Here is a 23149-nt window from a genome sequence, read left to right on the forward strand (position 1 = left end):
TTAGAATAATGTTTAACTTATCATTGTTTTTAAAAAAAAACATGGGGTCAATTTTAACTTATATAGCACATAGACCATAAATTTTAAATATGTAGTAAATTGTATATTGCTATTCAGTAAATACATTTTTTTTGATATTTTCATTAATTTAAAGTTTAAATACAATAATCAAAGCTTTTTCAACAGACTTCTTAGTTTTACAGCAAATTAAAGTTAATCTATAAATTAAAATAATATAGTTATGAATAGTAAAAAGCCCCCATAAAGAAATCGTATAGCCAGTCATCTCAACAACCTTAAAGTAAGAGGTGCAACTTTAAGTAGTCAGACATACCTTTATAATAAAGTAGCTTCGCTACTGGAGTTAAAATATAAATTATACAAACCTTGAATTCCGAGTCTTTTTGAAGCTGAGAATATTTCTTCTCCCATTCTCCTATTTTCTCTGTCAATGTGGTAGTCTTTTCTTTCTCCTAATAAAAAAAAAGGAGGATTATAGTCAATAGTAAAGAAAAGTTTGCCCTTATTTGGGACTAGCGCCTTTTTTGTGCGTACTTATAAATGTAAATCCTAATGTATTATACAGGTAAGCAGGGTTTCGGATCCGGATCCGCAAGGATCCGCATATTTTCGAGTCCAAGGATCCGGATCCGCAAAAAAGTGCGGATCCGGATCCTTGGACTCAAAAAAATGCGGGAAAAAATGGAAAAATCTACCTAAATTTATATAAAATCTCAGACATTCTCTTGATGAGAGCCAATCTTTAAGGTTTAGGGTCAGACTTGAAAATTAAAAGTATTTTTGACTTCGAATTAAAGAAAAAATATTTTGAAAAGTTTGGTGATTTTATTTTTATTGTTAAGGATCCGGAACCGGATCCGGTAGGATCCGGATCCGCACTGACCAAATTTTGAGGATCCGGATCCGGATCCGCAAAAAATCAATGCGGATCTGAAACCCTGCAGGTAAGTGCAGGTTAAAATGCAGACACTTTTCCAAATAAAAGAAAAACACGCTTAAAAAGCATTGGTAGAAGTTTAGTGATTCTAAGCTACGATGACTAGGTAGTCAACTTAACCATAAAGCAAGATTTGTTTCGGGACTGTTTTGCAACCCCCACATATCATTGTAATTTGTATGACAGAGCAACAGACAAACACACAAACTATATGGAGTAGTATCGCTCCCAAAATTAAAGATAAATGTAAGCATGGAAGGAAATACATTTCATACTCATACAATTTTTTTTTATTTCTGCAATGAGAAATGAGTTTTAATGCAATTAAATACCTACATATAGTGCATTTGTTTGTATATACTTCTTAAAAGTAAGCTTTTCCACTTAAATCCGACTTTCAGTCTGTCTGTCCTCAACGGATAGCTCTGGTCGTGAAGAGGTAGTTGCAGGAAATGCATTTGAAATTGAATTTTGGGAACCAAATATTTTTACCGGTTCAATGGTTTAAACTATATTTATAGGGCATATATTTTAAAGGTTCACTTCTACAAGTACCCTTAACTCGTTAAATGCACTTTGTGCAACTATCCCTTTAAGAATGTTAGAAATATCAACCTTGACCTTGTGATTCTTATAACGAATGTCTATTCTTGGAATCATAGCAAATTAGAAGGTAATATCAAAATTCCAGTATGTTATTAAAACAAGCAATAACTCTTTTAAGACTTTGATTTCGAATTAACACGATACTTTAACTTAAAACACAAACCGACTTATCACATGGCATAATTTGTATATAATATTTTTGGTATTTTTGTAAACTGTCATCTTTGTTAAATATATTTCTTACATTCCAAATATAGAAAAAAAGGAATGAGAGTAGAAATAGGATAATAGCAAAGTTAATTAGATTTTCATTATGTAAGTGAGAGGTATTTTTCTTGTGCTATTTTCAGTTACTAAACTGCTCAACTACAGTTACCGTCCGTCTGTCCTTCAACACAACCAAGACAAAAATTAGCTATACTTTAATTCCTAATGATATGACCATGTACTTTGGCCTCAGAGTTTTAAATAGGTTGAACTTTTGTTACGTCTTCCCTTCCTTTTTATAAACTACTTCAGAACATTGTCATATCCAGTGATTTATTGACATATCCTTAGTAACATGGAGCTGCGCTAGGTAATTGTGGGCCAATAATCTTTCTTGTTATGTTGACTCGAGCAATTATAGAATTAGTTTTGCAACTATACAGTTATACAACCTAACATATATTATCTCTTGATCTTGACACTTTCTTATAATTACATATTTTTGAAATGCTATATAACTTGGGTCTGATTGTAGAACTTGGGTCTAGTTGTAGATCCGTCATTTGCTGCTATGTTATTCATTTATTTCAAAGTAAAAACATATCACCCAAGACATTATACACATAGATCTTAAGGGACAAGACAATGAAAGAAAAATTGTACATCTCTCTCCGATGATGATAATGCAAATTACCCATTTTGACCCATTTTAAACCATCCAATTAAGATTAAATTAAGTTTTTAAGCCAACAAATGAGAACGTTTTTAATAATCTAGGGCACAAGTATTAATTATAGTCCTATGTCCCTATCCTCTCTGCATTATATAAACACATACAATATGAGTGCATTACAGATTATACTACCTCATTCAATCACAGGGAAATTATGCTAACTCTTGTATAGTAAGAAATTACCACCCCCCACCCAAAAAAAATACTTATTTTTACCTTTTCAAGTTGAGTTGTGAGGTTACTAGTTTTACTGTTGGCATCATCTAGCTGACGCTTCATCTGGTCATTGTCTTTGTTATTGGATCCTATGAAAATAAATAATGTAAAAATTGCCATTTAAATGCATGTGTAAAAATGGACTGTGAGAAATCCCCCCTCCCCCCTTTCTGAAATGTATCATTTTATTTTGAACATGACAAAAAAACACTTAGATACCAAATCTTAAAATTCCAAATAAGGTCTCGAAAGAATGAGATAGTTACCTAAGCAAAATAATACTACTTTTAATGAAGGAGTATAAAAAACATAAATATGAAATAAAATTTTTCTTTACCCTACACAAAAAAAATCTTCCATGTTGAATTTTTCAAAATTCTAAATTTTTTACCTGTTGTCGTAGTTGTAGGAATTTTAGATGCAGATTGTTGTTGTTCAATTGTGGAGTTGGCACATGCCAAGTCAACGCGTAGTTTCTGGATTTCAGTATCTACAAAATTATTAACTTGTTAATCTTAAAATCTCCTCCCCCCCCCCCCCACTTTTTTTAAACTTCAGATTTAAAAAGCCATTTGTAAGTTGTAAACGAGGAGCGAAGCCTATAGAACATTAAAATCAACATACACTACAACTGTACAGAAAGTAAAATGTACAGTAGTGTACATGTATAAAGTTTCCGCATGTCCATGTGACATAACTAACTTTAAGTAGAGTAGGTTAACAAAATTACTTTACTCTCTCTACCTCTCTCTCCCTATCAAAAGTTAAGGATAATATAATCAACAGTCAAATAAAATAAAATTCAAGTATAAGTATTGGAAATAAAATTATTTAGTTTTTTATTTATCTTGAGGTTGTTTTATGAAGGGATAGTCCTATGAAAAAAAGTGTTCATGAGAAATATATTATAACATTTCATCCTTCAGTAAAACTCAACAGGATGTCTGTATCAACGTTTATTAATCATCATTTGTTCCTACTTATAAGGAAACTTTTATGCTATATCTAATACTAGCTTAAAATAATCCCAAAACTTAAATCTAAAAGTAGAACAGCCTAAACCCATCACAGGACCTATGTGAAGCTTACCTACTTAAAATAGAGAACCCAATCTGTTCAGTAGTTAAAGAGATCGTGAGTGTCAGACTAAAAACCCTTACTACTTTATTTTCCTACTAGGATATGATAATGCATATTTTAAAGGGGCATTAAGTCAATAAATCACTACTGTAAGATGTGTGTAGTTCTTGTTGACGGTCTCAAAAATAAAATCCAGTAAAGCATACCTTTCTGTTTCAGTAGTCCTTCAAGGTTTGCAATAGTCTTCTTATCTGAAATAAAATGAAAATAAATAACTATTTCGGGGAAGGGTAACTCAACCCTCCTAAGAAAATTCGTACACACAAAAATATTTTTACTTAAAAAAAAGGTAGAGGGTCAACTTAACTTAACCCCCTCCCTCAAATGTAACCTGGAGGCCTCAAAGGGCGTACCAACTGGTTGATCAGTAATCAAAAACAAAGATTAATCATCTACAAACCTGCTTCGTCAATGCCATTTGATCTTCTGGAACTGTTGGCAGCTGAACTACCAGGAAGAGAGGTTCCAGGACCGCCAGTGCTGCCTGGCAACACTATACCTGTATCACCTTAATTAAAAAATAGGTTATGGTGCATTAATTCAGTAAAATTGTTCTTTAAAAAGCAAAAAAAAAATTCAAAACACTTTGAAAGACTTAAATGATATTCCTTCAATGGACCCCTTAATCAGCAAGAAATTATACAAATCAAAGTAAAAAAATCAACCAAAAAATAAAGGTCCTGTCCTTTAGTCTTTTTGATACATTTGATCAGAGAGATTATTGGAATATTATGAAATGAGATACAAAACAGTTTAATGGCAACTTTCGAGAGTACGAAAGCATATAAAAAGGCAGAGAGAGGGAACAATAGGATGTTTATTACACTAGTCCCCAAAGTTTTATAATAAAGTTTTCTTATTCTTTGACAATAAAACTTTGGGGCCTTTTTCTGAATTTTGATTGATTGGTTAATTAAGTTGAGTGTCAAAATGTTTCAACAACTAATTTTAATCTACAGAACGGGTAATTTAGTGTCGTCCTGGGGGATAAAACAAATTTATCGGCCATTGTCTTATCCCTTTAGACCCCTGATTAAAAGGGGTTAAATTCCTACCTGAAGAAATACTCCTCCTGTGTCCTCTTCTGGCAGCTGCAGCACCTGGCAGAGGTATACCTAGGCAAACATGCATTAGTAAAACAAAAAAAATATGTACACACAAGTGAATAAAAATAAAATCTATTTCAAAATATGGGGGATGGTTCTATGCTCGATTATAAACTTCCTTTATTAGTACCTGATCTTTCAGCTCCAGGTACTGGAATACCAGAGGCTCCGACCGCGCGGGGAAGTCCTGACCGTATGCTTTCTAAATGCAGATAAAAAAGGATATGAATTAAATGTTAACTCTGTATGTAATCAATCTAAGTAATTTGTTTAAAAAACCCTAGGTACTTTGCTAATTCACAATATTTTAAAAAAAAGCATTTTATATTAAATAATAAATATGTTCTGAACAATTGTTAATAATAATTTAACTAGTATCATAGACAGCATTCTGCGGAGAGAAAAATGAAAGTTACAAGATTACTTTCAAAAGGCTCGGACTAACAAAACTGGCATTATTATGATTTTGTAATACGATACTAAAGCAAGACTAAAACCGGTTCTAATCCAGCGGATATGAATCGGTTTCAAAACCATAATGGAAAAGAACTTACCATTTTTCCTTGATGGTTCTGGGGGTGTACTATTATAGTTGAATGCAATTGACGATCCCTGAAACACAAGATTTACAAATTGTATAATACTTAATTAAAATACGTGTGGTTTTAAAAAATAAATTAGCTTAATAGTTATTTTCCGCTACGTTTTTAGCATATATCTAGTGGCTATATATTCAAAAATGGAGGGAAAAAGCCTAAAACCATTCCACGACTTAAAATACAATAGCCTAAGACCATCACAGGACCTAGGTGAAGCTTACCTAAAACAGACAAACCAATAGTTTCAGTAAATATTGAAATCTTAAGATCCAGACAAAAAAAACTTACTACTTTAGGTATATACAGGGTGCGTCACATAAATCGGGACATTTTTTAAAGGGCCATACTACTTGACCAATCAGGACGTTTGACCCCACTATAGAAAGCTTAGGTAATGACCTTTTAGCACAAAAAAATCTTTGAACGAAGATGGACGTGTACACCAAGCTGGCCGCGCATATGTTCAACAAGGCAGATTCCAAATGCGCCAGTGTTTTTATCTGGATTCTCGACTAGGGCCCACTAAATCTGACCTCAGTCCATCTGTAGGTGAGGTAGAGTTATGCAACTTGCTGGGGATACTGTTAGATACATAAGTAAGACTCTAGAAAAGACTAAAGCTTTCTATCTTAAATGGCTTGGCCGTAGTACTCCAGCAAAGTGGAACGTGGCAGATTTTGAGATATCAAAAACGTCAAAAATCGTGAAAATTCATGAAAATTTCTCAGTTCTCAATTTTAGGGACCCATATGGAACTTTAAAACTCATTTTAGACTATGGGTTGCATTGACAACCCTAGCTGAAACTTCATGCCATTTCCCAAAAGGTAAATAACGTCGTTTTAGCTCAACTGTGGTCCTAAAGAGAGCCTCCATGTCTAAGGGCAGCTTGAAAGTTGGGTGAAATTGAATTCTGCGGTTACTCATGATTTTAAGGAAATGTGGCCTCCCAGCAGCCCGATCTTAATTCAATGAACTTTTGGGCCTAGGGCTACTTTGAAGCATGCACCAATAGACGTGCCCATACCACAAAGACCTCACTCATTGCCACTATCAAGAAGAACTACGCCAGCTTGGACAGGTACATTTTGACCTGGACCTGCCGGCGGTTGAGGAGGCGGGTAGAGGCGGTGATTGAGGCTGGCGGCGATTTTATTGAATAATCTACTAGTCATATACCTATTTTGCTTCCCAGTTTTTAAAATTCAATAAAATCTTTAAAATTGACGATTTTATGTTCATTTCTTTAAAAATTACAAAATGTCCCGATTTATGTGACGCACCCTGTATTTATAGGATATTAGAGCAAAATGCAAAATATATTTTCAGTATGACTCTCAACTGATTTTGATTCAGTAAAAATAAATCTTATTCGGAGCCATATTGAAAAATATTAACTACGTACAAAAAATACCAAAAATTTTACCTTATGCTGTTTGGCAATTGAACTAAAATTCATGCTTGACAACGAGCATGCGTCCTTATTCTGAAATTTTTAATTATAATTGCATTAAAAACTATTAACTTTCTTTATATAAAATCCGCCAACTGTTAACTTTTAACATCAAAAAATTATCACTCAAAGATTAGTGTATCAGTCTATAGACCAAAACAAACTGAAGGAAGTCAGCTGTTTCAAGTATCGATTTTTTTACACAACAATATTATTTGAAATATGAATTTCTGTTTTTGGTCTTTAATTTTATGCTAAAAAAAATAAAATTAGATATAAATTCAATACTCAATGGCTAATAATAAATCAAATAATTTAAGTAAAGATTAATAGGTACAAAATAATGCAAAGAGTTATTTTCTCGTATTTGAATCATACAAAGAGTACATTTCATTACATAGACATAAGTATTGACAAGAGTTTGAATTAATTTTCACTTTTTCAAACGGTGCTTTTGCACTGATAACTTCCCTTTTTAAAACTAAATTGGGGGAGGGTGGGGTGTTTTTTTTCCTATGTCAATTTTTTTGCAGGAAGCCATATGCCTACAGAGGATATACCTGCGGTGCACTAACCCTGTAGGGCAACCCAGTTCCCAATATAACCTAACCTAACCTAAAGTAATAAGGAAACAAAGGAAAAACTATTCCCACCCCTTATTTTCAATATATTGCAAAACTAAATGCGGCAGGGTTATTAGTACTCACTAGGGTATTTTGTGTGAAAGTGTTTTACCTGGGTTGTTGGCAAAGGCATGTCATCAAACAGGTTCCTGCTGGCCCCTGCCTGCTGTTGCATAGGTGTTGCAAATCCAGGGTCAGTATATCCATCATTCTTTCTGGTAGTTGTTTCAAAGCCATCATCGTCAAATCTTGCACTTGAGGGGAAAGAATTTTCAAACAATTTCACCTCAAGATCCTAAAATACTTTAGGTATATGTTTCCGCTAGGAAAGGGGGGGGGGGGGTTCAATTTCTAAACCATTATCTTTAATTTTCTTGGATTTCTTATGAGACTTTTCCAAAAATTCTTGATAATATTAACATGGCCAATGTCACTTTGAATTCTCTAGATATTACACGATTCCCATATATTTCATAACATAATATGTTTGTTTTGTAAATCATGAAATTCATTGTCATATTTTTCCAAGAAACTTAAACGGAAGAAAAGCTCAAAAGGTACAGCTACTGTGGCAAGAAATATATAAATGTGACAAATAAAATGTAAACCCACAAAGAAAGATAAATGTTACAGGGTTATGCCAGCCACAAATACCATCCATCTACTTATGAATACATGTACAATTTCTACACAGATTTGCTCACATAGTTTCAGGGAGGGAAAGAAAATGATATTTTAAGAGTGTACAACCCTTCCCTTTTCTAATTCCAAGGGAGATTAGGACATTATACTAATGACCTCTAGATTGTTTTACGGTTGATTGCTAAAAAAATTTTTGTGTTTAATATTGAATCTCAATTGTCTGTAAAAAAAATTTGCTGTGTTTAATCTTTTCCAATAATAATTGTATTCTATACATGTAGTAATTTGGTTTATTTTAATTCATCCTCTATTGCCTTATCCTGTGGCGTGCACAGGTTTTTAACACAGGGGAGTATCAATATGAACCTTTAGGTGGGGACAAAAACGGGGAAGGCAGTTCTCCCAAATTTTAATATCAAGCAGTTAATTGAAACCCCCTTGCCGCACGCTATTAGCCGTATCCCAATCCCTAAACATACCTAAATATTTCACGTATAAATAATTCTTTGGTTGGGGTTTAATTTTTCGTCCATTTGACTATCCCTGTATCTCTAGAAATATTGAATATTTGCAGAAAATGATAATTTATTTGGCTGTAAGGTGTCTCTTATTGGCACAACTTTCAAACCAACATTGAGTAGATGGTATTAGAATGGATAGATTATGTAACATTTTCTATAAAATCCAGATAAAATTGCAATGACATATTTCAGATAATCTTTTTAAAATCAAAACTGAAAATAAAAATATTGAAGGTTTATACGAAAGGAGATTTAAGAACCTGAATTTACATGCTTTTGCATCATACTTTATACAGTGTTTTTTTTATTGAATTAAAGGTATTGTCTTATTTAACCCACTTATTCCTGTCAGAAATTAATCCTTAATATCTTATTTTCTTCATTAAGTGTATTTCAGAATTTTTTTTAGATGTTTTCAGCAAATTATCTCAATCATAAAAAAGGAAAAAACTGAATTTGTGTATAATCTTTATAAATTTTAGATATTTAAAAGATTTAAACTATTAAAACAGTCATACAAAAAAAAATGTACTATTCAAATGGATTAACCACGTGAATATCCAAATTTGTTTTTCTACCTTGTGTTCAGTCAAATGCAGGGACAATGATACATATACTAAAGAAAAAAAAACAAATTATTTAGATTTTTGAAGTATATTAGTGCTTTATATGGGGAGGTTAACTGTTTGTAAAATTTTGACTTTTGATGCTTTTCATAGACAAAGATTTAGGTGTGCCTTTCTATAGTTATCCTCTTACTAAATTAGACAATATATAAATATTAGACTGTTAGCACTTAAAGAATATAAAGATAAAGGTTAGGACACTATTTTTATATCTTAATAAACCCTAAACAAATATATACTTGAATCTTGAATGTGCTGTATTTTTATTTTTTAAACTACTTATTCCCAACCCTGGTGGCCTTTGAGAGCACTGAATAAATTATGTAGATCAGGAAAATGCAACTAAAAAACACTGCAAACTTCTTTTTTTCTCTCTTCTTTTCTCTCTCAAACACACATGCAAACTTCCACCTTTTCCTTTCATCTCATTTCAATTTGACATAGTCTATAGTTAAATTCTTTTTTACTACTTTAAATTTTTTGTTTCAATTAAACTTAAAATTCAAAAGTTTATTACAAAATATGTCATGGCCATCAGTCTGCAAAAAAATCCTCTTACTTTCAATTACTCTCAAGATTAAAATCTTGTCTTTTTTGTTTACTCTTTGGATTTTAGTAATGTGCACTTATCTACTCAAACCTCTTTGCTTAAAAGAAGAAAAGGAACTTTATGTATTTTTAATACATTACATGAAATTGTACTGTGTAAACAGCAAAAATGACGTCAGACAGATATAATGTGAGTTTGCTGCACTTTTACGCAATTTCATAATTATCATATGTTTAAAACAATTGAATATCAATACAAGAAGGCTTTTATCGTAATGTGATACTATGTAAAATTCCTACAAGAATAAATCTATCTATCAATAATGACACAACTTCTTTATACAATTTTAAGGTGGTAAAATTATAAGGCAAACTCTTGACTCAAAACTTGAATTATAATGTATGAAAAATACTTTGCTGCCCATGTTATGTATCAAAGTGGTGCTGTAATATTTCAAATACCAATTGAATTTTTCAATTTGACTTATGTAATACAAATATGTTATTTAAAGGCAATCTCCATAACAATAAGTATACCCATAAAACTATCATAGGTAAATTAAAATTGTTTGAAACAGTAAAAACAACTTCAATAAATATTAGGTACAAAAAAAGTGTTTTTTTTTAAGTTTAGGAAAATAAGAATTTCTATGCTAGAAGCTCATACTATTATTCATCTTTAAACCAGTTAAGTAGTAAACTCGGGGGGAATAAAATAACAGATAAACTGACTAAAATTTTCAGAGCACCCTGTGTAAACATAACAGGTGAACAAAATTTAGTCTCACCCTGTATAAAAATCAATGTGTGATTGCAGATGTAAAATTTGAGATAAATTTGGTGCAAGTGTCCAAGTGATCCTGTCAAAGTGCCCAAAATTTGGTGGCTGTTCTCAGAATGGCTTAAACCCCATGTGTAACATCAAAATTAAGAATATGCATGAATGCTACTGTTGTGTTATATAATGTGATAGGATGACTATATGAGTCACATTAGAATGATGATAAAAGGAAAGAAAGTTGCAACAATGTGCATATTATTTGCACTTCATTTAATATTTTATGTGTGGGACAGGGGACAAAGGTTTTCATGTAAATTACTAGTCAGGGCCAGATAAAGATTGACTTATAAATATTAACCAGAAGAAATAAACTCATGAGTTGTAATGGTATGCAAGCTTATCATTGGTCTGTGTAACCGCTGATTATAATTTATGAGAAAACTTTAAATTGAATATTGAAGGAGGGAAGGTTAACCAATATCAAAAAGCCAAAGGGAATTAGCAGCTTATAGTGCCTAATAAAAAATGACGTCAACCAATAAAATGACCAATGATAGCAACAGTATACAGTTAAAATTGGTCAATTAAAATCCACTATACGCTGCTTTGCTAAAGGGAGAAGGAAAAAGAACCTCTACCCCTGCTTTAACATTAGTTCTAGAAAAAAAGTAATTATAAGTTAGTTCATGTTTGTCTAAAAGAGTTTGTTATCAATGCAAATTTTGTTTTGTCTTTTCTGGTCATCTTATTGTTTACAAAATACATGTCACTGTCTCTGATTTATGCAACCTGCACACACAGATTTCCTCTTCTTTTTTTGACTGCATTATTCTCAGGTTTTTTTCATCAACATGGAATTGTGACGTCATTACATATACATATTTATTTTATTTTTCTATCCCTTTTCTTTTAGATATGGTTCTTTAAGCTCAATATGTCCGTTTGTGTGAACGACCAAACCATGATGACTGGTGGATATTGAGATTTTTCAACTTCTAAATAAAATAAGACCAATGCGATTTCTTAAGAAGATTTCCCTGACAAAGGTGCATCTGCTCTATAACTCGCATTTTCAAAATGCAGCGCTGTGATTGGCTGAAATTTTGGCGCGCCCCGATCTAAACCAAGCTTTAAAGATCAAGCTTAGGTAGGTAAGTAATGAAATTTATTGATGCAACATTTAAGTAAATGTAAAAAAAACTATGCGGCAAAGAACCTTACTCAAACATTTAATTTGTTAAAACTGTGCCATTAGAGAAAGGCTTAATTCAAAAAAAGCCCCTTTTCTATACTGAATATAAGGATTAGCTAAATTAGTATACTGAACCTGCAATGTTCATTCATATTGAATCATGTTAACATTTAATAATATTTCGGTATTATCTTCTTAGAATTTTTTTTTCAATATTGAAAATTTGAGTACCCCCCCGACAGCGAACTATGAACTCTGGCCGCAGCACTCGGCTCCCTAGCCTAAAACCTAACCTAACCTAAAATAGTTGTTTGTTGGTAGTCGGGGGGGGGGGGGGGGGGGGGGGGGGGGAATTGAGAAAAAATTTTTAAAAAATTTCTAAGAGGATAACGCCAATATTTCTTAGGATGTCTTAGCCAATAAACAGGTACAACTCATAACCATAAATACACTAGATCTTATTTGGGTACACCAAAATAAAACTTTGTTGAGTTTCTATCCCCTAGAGATTACTTAGAATGCCTATATCTTTATCTCAGAATCATTTTGTAACTTTTCTGTTCTCCAGGAAGTGAGAGGACATCCATAGATAAAATTATTTACATCCCAATTTATGCCTAGTGTATAATTCATAAACTAGGTACCAAAATCAGGTTTACTATATAAAAATTTGGTGTAAAAATAATTTATTATCAATATTCATATCCCTGAATCCCTGGTGTTATCCAAACTGTGTTGGACAGTGTCCAATCTAATATTAGACAGATTGAGGAGGAAATCAAGTGGGAACACAATTTTAAGCAATTTCCATTACACTCATATTATCCAACTTTTACTAGTATTACTGGAGGTGAAGGGATTCAATAACTGTATGTCTCCTTCCCAAGGACCCTGGGCCGACTTTCAATTGGTCATTGAAAATCAACGAATAGCGACGGGAATATTAACACAGCCAGTTGCTACAAAATAGCAGAAAGCAATTTGCTAGCAAATGAAAAAAGTCCTTAACAGTATATTAGTATTACTAGAGTATTACTAGTATTACTGAAGTGAAGGGATTCAATAACTGTATGTCCACTTCCCAAGGACTCTGGGCCGACTTTCAAGTGGTCTTTGTAAATCAACGAATAGCGACGGGAATATTAACACAGCCAGTCACTACACTTTGGCAGAAAGAAATTTGCTAGCAAATGAAAAAAAGTCCTTAACAGGGGCATCCAGGTAGATGTCTTGTTATACATCTATACTATATATCTATTATCCAACTATTCAACAAAGAAAAAACATTCTAAGCTAATAGAGGGAGGGGACATTGAATTGAAAACTACAATGTTACTTAAACTGTTACAAGCATGTTCTCTTATAGGTTGGCTTTAAAACGTTGGGTACTTTTATAAATCTTGATTGACTAGCAGTGTCCAAACTATTCAACCAATCATTCTTATTTACAGAAGAGGTAATTTTGTTTACCACCTTTGGGGATGTACATCAATTTATCTCAATGTTTAATATCCCTAGGTTGTTACTGAAATAATAAAGATTTATGTCGATTTTACTATATCAATAGTATTTTTGGGCGCATTAGAGAAGGATTCAGACATGTTAGGACACTAGAAAATAAATGTAACAAAGAAGGGGGTGATTCATGTGACAGTGTAATTTCCCTTTATTTATTTATGGTGGGATTTTATAGGTTAGTCCAGTTTATCCTCAAGGGAAAATGCTGGATTAAGGCCTCTCCCCTTCAACTTAGATCAGGCTAATATGGGCAAAACAATTAGGAACCAATTTACTGATTGACTCCGAATCTTTATGGATTAAAATTCAGTTGGTGTGAGAAAAAAACTAGAACAGAGCATACAGAGTGCTATGCTTTCTTTATTTTACATATTCTAAGGTTTGTATAAAAAATTCAAAATTGAAAAAAAGTCCAAAATTGGAAGAAAAAAATATAAAATTGAAGAAAAGAATATGGGACTCCTGTGTTTGTCCACTCCGACGTTTGCCCCACTCCGACGTTTGGGACTCCTGCGTTTGTCCACTCCGATGTTTTTCTACTCCTATGTTTGGTGTGGAACCTACTAAACTAATTTAAAGTGATGATTATGCAGTCATCATGAGCTCTAATTATATTCAGTAAATTATTTAATGGACATTATAAGCAGCTATGCTACTAATAAAATTGAGCTTGAGTATACCATGTAAATATTTTGTTTGAAATTGTGCAGTTACATGCATTTTAGGAAAACTATAAAAACTTTTCTCTTTTGTCTAACACCACAAAATAATACTAGCTGAATTTTCAAAGGAAAAAGAAGAGTAAGGTAAACAAGAATAGATAACATCTTAAATTTGTGTTAGCATCTTTAAGATCAAATGAACATTAGTAGATGAAGACCACTTTCCATTTAAGTAAATAATTCATAAAACACGATTATCTTTATAAAATACGATTTTGAATTTTCCTTAGGAAACAGGTTGTATGATTATTTTGCATACTTAATTAGAAAGTACATATTAGCAAAATACAAGTATTACCATCGCATTTTGTCAACTTAAAAAAAATGCACAGGAAATATAAAAACATGTATATTGTATATACCCAAAATTTTAAGTATTTTAGATGTAAAACTACTCTATAATTCCATCCGTCAATTGTGATTACCCCTCAGAAATGAGCAGCTACTCTTTACCTCACTTTATTATCTTCTCATTACGCTATAAGGGAAATCTTTGGAGAATAGGGGATTAACTGGTTTATTCTTTAAGTCTCTAGTTTTGTTCTTAAACATTAGAGTAAAAAACTAGAGGGAGAAAGAGTTAAATAACTGTATCTCCCCATCGCGTCGCAATCGTCTTGTGCAACCTTCCTATTGGGTCATTGAAAATCAACCAATGGCATCGCTTATATTAACACAGCTAAGTAGTAGAAAATTATTTAGAAGCAGACGAAAGAGGCCTTTGAAAAGTGAAGGGAGGTATTTGTCTGTATATATACAATAGATCTGTTTCTTAAACCTAAGTTTTATGTATTTGCTTCGCTATTACTGTTTGTTATCATCAATGTTTTTTAATCATTCATAAATAGAGTAATATTAAGAATAGTTATTTCTCGTATCGTATTATAAACGGCTTTCCGCGGATATAGAATGTACAATTATAAGATTAAAACTAGTTTTTTTAGCCCCGTGGTGCCGAAGGCACCGGCTAAAAAAACCAGTTTTAATCTTATGATTGTACATTTCTATATTCGTAGAAAACTGAATATAATACGATGCTAGACATAGTTTTTTCGTATGGATGAGAACCGGTTCCTATCCACCGGATTCGAATAAATACGAGAAAAATACCCACCTATTTTTATAATCTTTAATTAAAAATCATATCTTTATATAATGGAATTATTTTTATTAATTATCAATACTTAGAGAAAATCTTTTGAAATAGCTGCTTACGTCTTTTCATAATTATAGTTTTTGAAGAATAATATAATGAATATACTTTTATATATGTAGTGTTCCTATACTCTATATCTAGTCAGTTCGTTAGTTCATTAACAAAAATATTAAATGAAATAAGATTTCTAAAAAAAATTTTGGATCTACTGCAGTTCACGGTAAAATATTGCTGGTTACGAATATTGCCAAAAATCTATGAATTTTAAAGGCTGCTAGCTGCCAAACGGCTGAACGTATAGATCATACCCCCAAACCATTTTAAGTGGTATAAGAAGGCCTACAAATAATCTGGAATAGCCAAGATCCAATGATGCACAGGGAAAGCTTCACTGAAGAAAAAACACGCAAAATAGGCCTTTTTCGCGCATTTCTCTGCACTGCGAGATAATTATGCATCATTGATTTATGGCTATTTTAGATTATTTGTAGGCCTTCTTATGCCGCTTAAAACAGTGTGCGGGCATGCTCTGTACGTTTAGCAGTTTGGCAGCTAGTAGCCTTTAAAATTAATAGATTTTTGACAATATTCGTTACCAGCTAAATTTACCGTGAACTGCAGTAGATCCAAATTTTTTTGAAAATACCTAGCCTCTTTTATTATATTTAGTCGTATATTTATGACTCCCTTGGATTAGCCTAAAACCACATCCAAGCCATTAGAAACCTCCACTCCATTGAACATATATGTACCTTGCTACAAATAAAATAAAATCACCTTTATTTCTTGATCTCTCTGGGCCAGACTTTTCTCGAGTTGTTCAATCTTTTCTTCTGCAGAATAATCAACACTCAATCCTAAAATATGAATTAGTTAGTTGATTCCAGTTAACATTTGTCAGGGATCTAAAGGGGGAAGGGATATTTACCCAATGATAATAAAAAAACTCACCACTTTTGTAGATTAAAAGTATTAGTTGAAAAGTTTAACAATTGACAACGAATGATGAGATTCTACAACTTTCGGTATCAACATGATAGCCCAAATTTACATACTTCCCAAAAGGTAGTCATCATCCAGTTTTATCTATACTTAAAGTATAGAAGCTACTCTTTAACTAAGGTTGCTTACTTCGCTTGTCTATTGTGGTATACTTAGTCACTATGTGAAAGACGTTAAAAGTTTTAATTTGCTTTGGTATATTCTCACAAAAGCAACACCGCATTTTTAACATAATTGGCAGAAGAAAAAAAACATTGTATGCCATTTCAACTTAGGAAACCTTTTTCATTAATTTACAGAAATAAAAGAAAACATTTAACACGTGTCTTTTTTATATAAAAATATATATGCCTTAAAATGTATAATTATAGTTCCTTTGTGCAACTTTTAAAAAGTTGGTGCAACGCTGCAGTTTTAAAAGAAAAGGAATAGAGTAATAAGATATTTCATCAATAAAATAAATTAGTTTTAAATATATCATTGCTTTTGATTTTAAATTTGTGTTTAGTTTTTTTCTATCGAGTGGTTATCCTTTTCAGCAGGGATCGGAAGCAGCGCGTAAGCCGCGTGTAAGCCTCAGTGAAATCTTCATGTTATCACTATAAAATTCAGCTGGATGTATAAAACTGCTCTTTAGCAGACAATCCTTCTTTCTGAAATTTCTTTTTATGCTCACAAGCAGGTTTAAAACTGAGGCTTATGCGCGGCTGAGGCGCGGCTTCCAAACCTTGCTTTTCAGTGGAGCTTCTTATCTATTTTGGGGGAAGAGAAATTGTCCAATGAAAAAAATTACATTTAAAGGAAGCAAGGAAGCCTGCAAGAAGTACCACGCTTTAACTGCTGAAAGACTGCCACAAGTAGACCAAATACCCCAAATTTGAAGCGTTCTGCTTCTATAACAAAAAAGTTCTAAGCATTTTAAAATGACATTTTGTACAATGAAAATTTTGAAAGAATTGCAATGCTCATGTTGAAAACTTTGAAATTAAACTACGTGGCCTAGAAACAAAATTATAAGCTTTTTTTTGTCATAAATTTAGGTTTCCAGTAACTAATTATATTTTTACAATAAAAATACCCATTTTTATAGTCAAAATCATTAAAAAAATTAAGTTTTACTTGCGTTGTACCGAATGTACTGTAGCCAATCAGAAGGCTGAATCAGCTTAACATCCAATCACAGCTAAGCTTGTATTAGTTTACCCCTTTGTTTCCGCTATGATTTTCGTTTAAAAATGCAATTTAAATAGATTTTTTTTCATAGATTTTGACTATGAAATGTGGTGTTTTTATTGTAAAATGTAATCTGTTACAGGCAATCTAAGTTTATGACAAAGATAAAGTTATAATTTTGTGTCTAGGCGACGTAATTTAATATTGTTTTTTCTTTTATGAGCATTGGAAATCTTTCAAAAAATCCATTGTACATAAAATGCTATTTTGAAATGCCTAGAACTTTTTTGTTAATGAAGCTGAAGGCTTTAAACTTGGGGTATTGGGTCTTCTTGTGGCAGTCTTTCAGCAGTTAAAGCGTGTTATTTCTTGCAGGCGTCCTTTAAAGAAATTACATGATCTTCGTGTGTCATTTTGTCAATTAATATACGAGCAGCATTAATTGTTATTGCTTTTACTTGATTTATTAAAAGTAATGGCTTCTTCAAGCCATATTGTACATCTTAATAATTTATTTGTAAAGTTAAAAAATTTAAGTTAAAAGTTCGAATACAACAAAAATTCGAATGGCAATGTATTCTAAACAAACAATATTTTTATCTTAATTTTGTTGGTAATCTATTTATTTCTAATTTTATTATATCTGCTGCTGCACTAAATATATAAATAAATCATGCATTTCCCTACCTTTTATATTTTTCTAACAAGGGATAATAATGCTGTAAACCATGAAAAGAAGATTTCCTTAGAAAGCAGAACCCAATCGATATATTTAGGCGTTGCCGAGATATTTTGCTTAAACCACATGGACTGGACATACATTAAATTGTGTATCTTAGGTCATAAAACTAATCCACCTCATTAACGCTATTCCGATAACGACTTCATAACGACCAAGTTATATATTTGCTCTTAATATCACTTTAAGATCAGTATATATTCTTTATCTAAATGTTTTTTCAGGACTTTAGTCATTTTCCTAAACATCCAATATTTTTTTCTTTCAGAACATATTTTGGTTGTATCGGTTTTAGTAGTTAATTTATTAACATTGTTTATATATAGGCCTAAAAAATTTAGTATATCAAAACTATGAAGTAACTTTTAAACATACCTTAAGGCCTTGATAATAAAGCTCTACTGTATCTTATTTTTGCCGTTGTTCAACAAGGACAATTTTGTCAATAAATGCCACAGTAATAAATATAACCACGCTTCAAATGTTTAAATATATCAATGTTCATTCTAGAAATTGCAAAGACTTTTGAACATGCTAAAACACCATATTTTTCACCTATGCTGTAAGCAAAAGATAAATATAGAAGCTTTTTTTCCAGAAATCTTTGATTGGCGGATAGTCAAACATTACCTATCTGATAAGCATTGGGGCAACATCAAAGATAAAAATTATTAATGCGTCCGAAAGTGATTTCATTTTCGTTCAATTTTTAAACAACTTAAAAAATATTCTCATATATTTTAAAGTGAATACCTATCGTTCTTTCGAAAGAAAATATATGTATATATTATTTATGTATGCTTACCTGCTTTCAAATTTTGTCATCCTTGCATAATGTTTAATATAAATTATGCCAGCAACGTTATGATTAATTATAAATGTGTTAAGACAAAGATACGTTCATAATGTATTATGTCTGTCTCTCTAAACTCTGAGACTAAATGGATGAATTTTAATGCTGAATGATCTAGCGGAAAAAAATAAAGTAAAAAAAAGTTTTTGAGTATTTCACCTAAAAAAATGAAATAAGTGCTTATCGTACTTTTGAAAAGAAATTACTTGTATGACACTACTTCTGAACGTTAATGTCCTTGTTTAAAATAAATTGTATATATGAGTTTGATGTATTATGACTGTTACTGTCTGTCTTGTCTTTGAGACTAAGTATTAGGGTTGGCAATCCGATTCATAAATCCGCCCAATTTTGAACCCAGAATTAGAATCCGCGATTCGGATTGATAATTTCTATGACTTTTGTAGCACTTATTTAAAGTGTGACAGACAAAAACCAAAAAAAAGTATTTTATTGTTTCTTAACTACAAGTAAAATGGTGGGTAGCATCCAAATATTTGTTTTTATTTTCACAGTAGCTTTTCATGCTTATTTTAGGTTAGGTTAGGTAAGGAATAAAAATGGCCGCTGTGGGAACTAGAATTTTTTATTTAAAAAAAGAACTTTAAAAATATTGCTTGAATCCGCAATCCACAATCCGAAAATCCGCAAAAGAAAACAAGAATCCACAATCCACGGATTAGTCCGCTTTTTTAAAGCAGATTTTTGTAAGAATCCGAATCCACAAAAATTTGGCGGATTGCCAACCCTACGAATATTTGTTAAATGGTTTAGAGGAGAGTTTACACATAAATAAAAAGTAAAAATACTTTTCATACCTAGTCGGTTTGTTCATGACTGCTTTTACTACATTAAAAAAATATCGTTTGCACTTCTAGCATCAAGGGGCTATAAATTTAAGAGTTACTTGATTATTTTACTAATTTCTATTATTTTACTGATGATACAACCAAACATTATACAAATTGTAGATTAGCTGTGCTGCAAAAACAGATTAAACTATGGAACCCAAAAACTAACCTATTCTAACAGTATCTCTTTTCTGTGGGGTCATAGAAGTCCTAGTGGGGGTGGGGGGACACACCATGTCCGCACCAGAAGCCTCCAGCTTCTTGATGGTTTGCTTGCTGGCCTCCAGCTGCTTGCTGGACGCATCCAACCTTCCCTACAAAATTGAGGTTTAGTTTTAAAATAAGGGAATTTTTATCTTCGTTTCTGTTGATAAAAGCAATAATAAACCAATAGATATAGTATTACTTGGATGTCACACCAGATTTTCATGTTCTCTAATAGAGTGAAACTTGCAGCGGGCTATAAATACGATACCCCCCAATTCACCTCCTCTACCCCATCCCCTCCCATCCAACTGGATGAACGAACTGAACAATAAATAAGTTCCCTGTTAGCAACCTAACTTGACTACAATTTTTCCTCTGTTAAAACATCTATAGATATCTATCTATATAATCATTAATAAACCTTTTCAAGACATTGATTTTCCTCACTGTTTGTTTATGTTTTATACCTGAAGAGTAGCAGCAAGTGACTCTTTTGCCTTTAAGTCTGTTCTGCATGTTGCTAACTTCTCCTCCAACTCTTGACATTTAGTGGAAACCTAAACATATTAGTTTTTGTATAAAATTATTGAAATTTGTATTATTTTCTACTTGACGCGTGAATATTAAAAATAGCTTAAAAACTTGTAAAAAGCGGTCTGGCCAATTTTGATATTTTATAGTTAATTGCGATCCTTATTGATGGGAATGTTGTCAAAAAGTTTCAGCTTTCTATCTTTTATAGGAGCTGAGTAAATCCCATTTCCCCCATAGCGTTACGGACTGCCGGACAATGTGAATTTTAGAGTAGCTTCGCTACTATTTTTTTCTTCAAATCTTTATTGAATATTTGGTTGCTTTACACACAAACAAACATACAGTCAACCATTTAACTACTTTGAATTGGTTAGAATTGAATTATTGTCTGACCTGTGTTAATTCTGATTGAATGCTTCCACTCTCCTTCAAATCCTCCTCTTTCTAAAAAAAAATAGATATACATGGGAAAATGATTAACAGTGAAAATGAAAATAAAACACCTTGACTTCATTTAAATGACCTTACATTGTTAAAAATCTTACATATTATTTAAGAAGTACCTACGTGTTTCTAAAGTTTGTATTCTTGTTATCATATTAACAAAGACTATCATGACCAAATTACCAAAATTGAAAACAACACCTTAGCTTTCAACAAAGGAGGGGGGGGGGGGGTGTTTAATGCAACCATCTCTTAATCAATGATTAAATGGCACTTAGAATCCGAATTTCGTTACGAAACTTGGCATGAGTAATCCTTGGTATGTCTATTTTCCCTAAATTGAATTCTAAGTTTCATTTAATCATTGATTACGAGATGGTTGCATTAAAAAAAACTGTATGTTAGATTTTTTTATTAACCACTTTTTCAAAGAAATGAAAGTGAATAACAGATTGGCACTAAAAAGTAAAAATAATATCTAGAATATGTGTACAGTTTTGATGAAAAAAAAGGAAATATAAAAATATATTATTTGATAATGTGCAAAATATTTCAGACATTGTGAAAGACACCAAATATCAAATAAAATAAATTCTTGGTGAACTTTATAAGCAGGGAGTGAGGGATCACGTTCTCGTATTCGTTAGCTTAAAAACTTTTAGTTTATTATACATTGATTGGTTTAGTATCCAAACTTTTTCAGAATTTCAATCTACCAATGCATTGGGATAATTTTGTTTATCATAATTAGAAGCTTAAATTATTTTATTGTCCATTGTCTTATCCATTAAGATCCCTGTAAAGTCTATTATAAAAGTATGCACAATCATATAAAAGTTTGGTATACCAATTTACTTAGATAGGCACACTATGATAAATGTACTGATAAAATACTTTTCTAAATACGGACATTATAGTGTCAGAACTGAATAATCAGAATATAAATATATAAGAGTCGAAGCGAAATTGTAAGTAAATTTGTTGCTTGATACAGGATAATGTTTATGGACATACTTACATTTTTAGGACTTGATTATAGAGTTGCTTCGCTTATAATAATGTACTTTGTTTACAATAAATCACATAAAAAATTGTTGTTAAAAAAGTCAACATGTTTAAAATGGACGTACGGACATTCTGGTAATGATTATAGAGTTGCTACGTTTTCTAAATCGTACCTAACTACTACAGAAATCACCATGCAAAATTTGAAATCAATAGGACAATTCTAACATGCCTAAATTAACGAAAAAAGCTATCCGTTACGGACGTACGGACGGACCGACCCTATTTAAAGAAAAACTTTGCTTTTAAAAATATTAAAAAGTAAACGATAATTTGGGTACTGCGAACGATACAACATTGTTATATAGACGCTGCGATAATTTGAAAATTTGGTCATCTCACTGTCTGTCTCTATTTAGATAGAATAGTTCAATCAAAATTAATTTCCAATTATTTATCATTTAGTCAGATATACACAGATTTAAAGAAATGTAATAGAAAGGACAAACGTCCATAAGTAGTTTTTTAAAATCAGTAGTTACGCTCATTTTCTTAAGTCCAACCAAAAACAAAGAGAAATTGCACATTAAATATACGCCCCCCCCCCCCCAATTTTTTTCCTTTTCTTTTAAATTCTAAAACTGAAAGAGGAGGGTCAAACTCCACCCCATCTACCCCCCCCCCCCCCAAAAAAAAAAAACATGCCTTAAGTACCCCAATAAGCGTAGCTGCTGGTTTTAAATAAAATTCTTTTTAACATACAATGTTTAAAAGGGTGATGAAAATTATCTTTTTATTTACATATTTATATATCCCAAAATCCATGTTTATATTCCAAACGAGCAGAATTTCATTAAAATCTCATTTAAATTGAAATTAAATTGCAAACGAATTAACAGCGCAAAATTCTAACTCTAAATTTAGCTTCCTTGTTTAAGTAGATATTTTAAATCCAAAATATAGTTCTGTTTAAAATGACTTATTCTTGGTTGTT

The 23149-nt window shown here is 31.8% G+C and overlaps 1 protein-coding gene across 1 annotated transcript in view; it reads right to left on the minus strand.

Annotated features, from left to right (window-relative positions):
* LOC145324466 (uncharacterized) overlaps positions 1-23149 on the minus strand; it is a 129669-nt gene that overhangs the window by 83461 nt on the left and 23059 nt on the right. The window contains exons 3-16 of the mRNA XM_080167053.1: positions 21100-21150; positions 20640-20729; positions 20135-20279; positions 16125-16204; positions 7753-7935; positions 6991-7050; positions 5521-5578; positions 5097-5168; positions 4916-4975; positions 4261-4368; positions 4007-4051; positions 3112-3210; positions 2721-2809; positions 387-473 (exon numbers count right to left, since the gene is read on the minus strand). Of these exons, the coding sequence (XP_080023179.1) occupies positions 387-473; positions 2721-2809; positions 3112-3210; positions 4007-4051; positions 4261-4368; positions 4916-4975; positions 5097-5168; positions 5521-5578; positions 6991-7050; positions 7753-7935; positions 16125-16204; positions 20135-20279; positions 20640-20729; positions 21100-21150 (1227 nt within the window). The remainder of the gene's footprint in view (positions 1-386; positions 474-2720; positions 2810-3111; positions 3211-4006; positions 4052-4260; positions 4369-4915; positions 4976-5096; positions 5169-5520; positions 5579-6990; positions 7051-7752; positions 7936-16124; positions 16205-20134; positions 20280-20639; positions 20730-21099; positions 21151-23149) is intronic.

The sequence above is a fragment of the Acartia tonsa genome, chromosome 7, assembly GCF_053477335.1.
Source record: "Acartia tonsa isolate MP-2025a chromosome 7, ASM5347733v1, whole genome shotgun sequence".
Classification (NCBI taxonomy): domain Eukaryota; kingdom Metazoa; phylum Arthropoda; class Copepoda; order Calanoida; family Acartiidae; genus Acartia; species Acartia tonsa.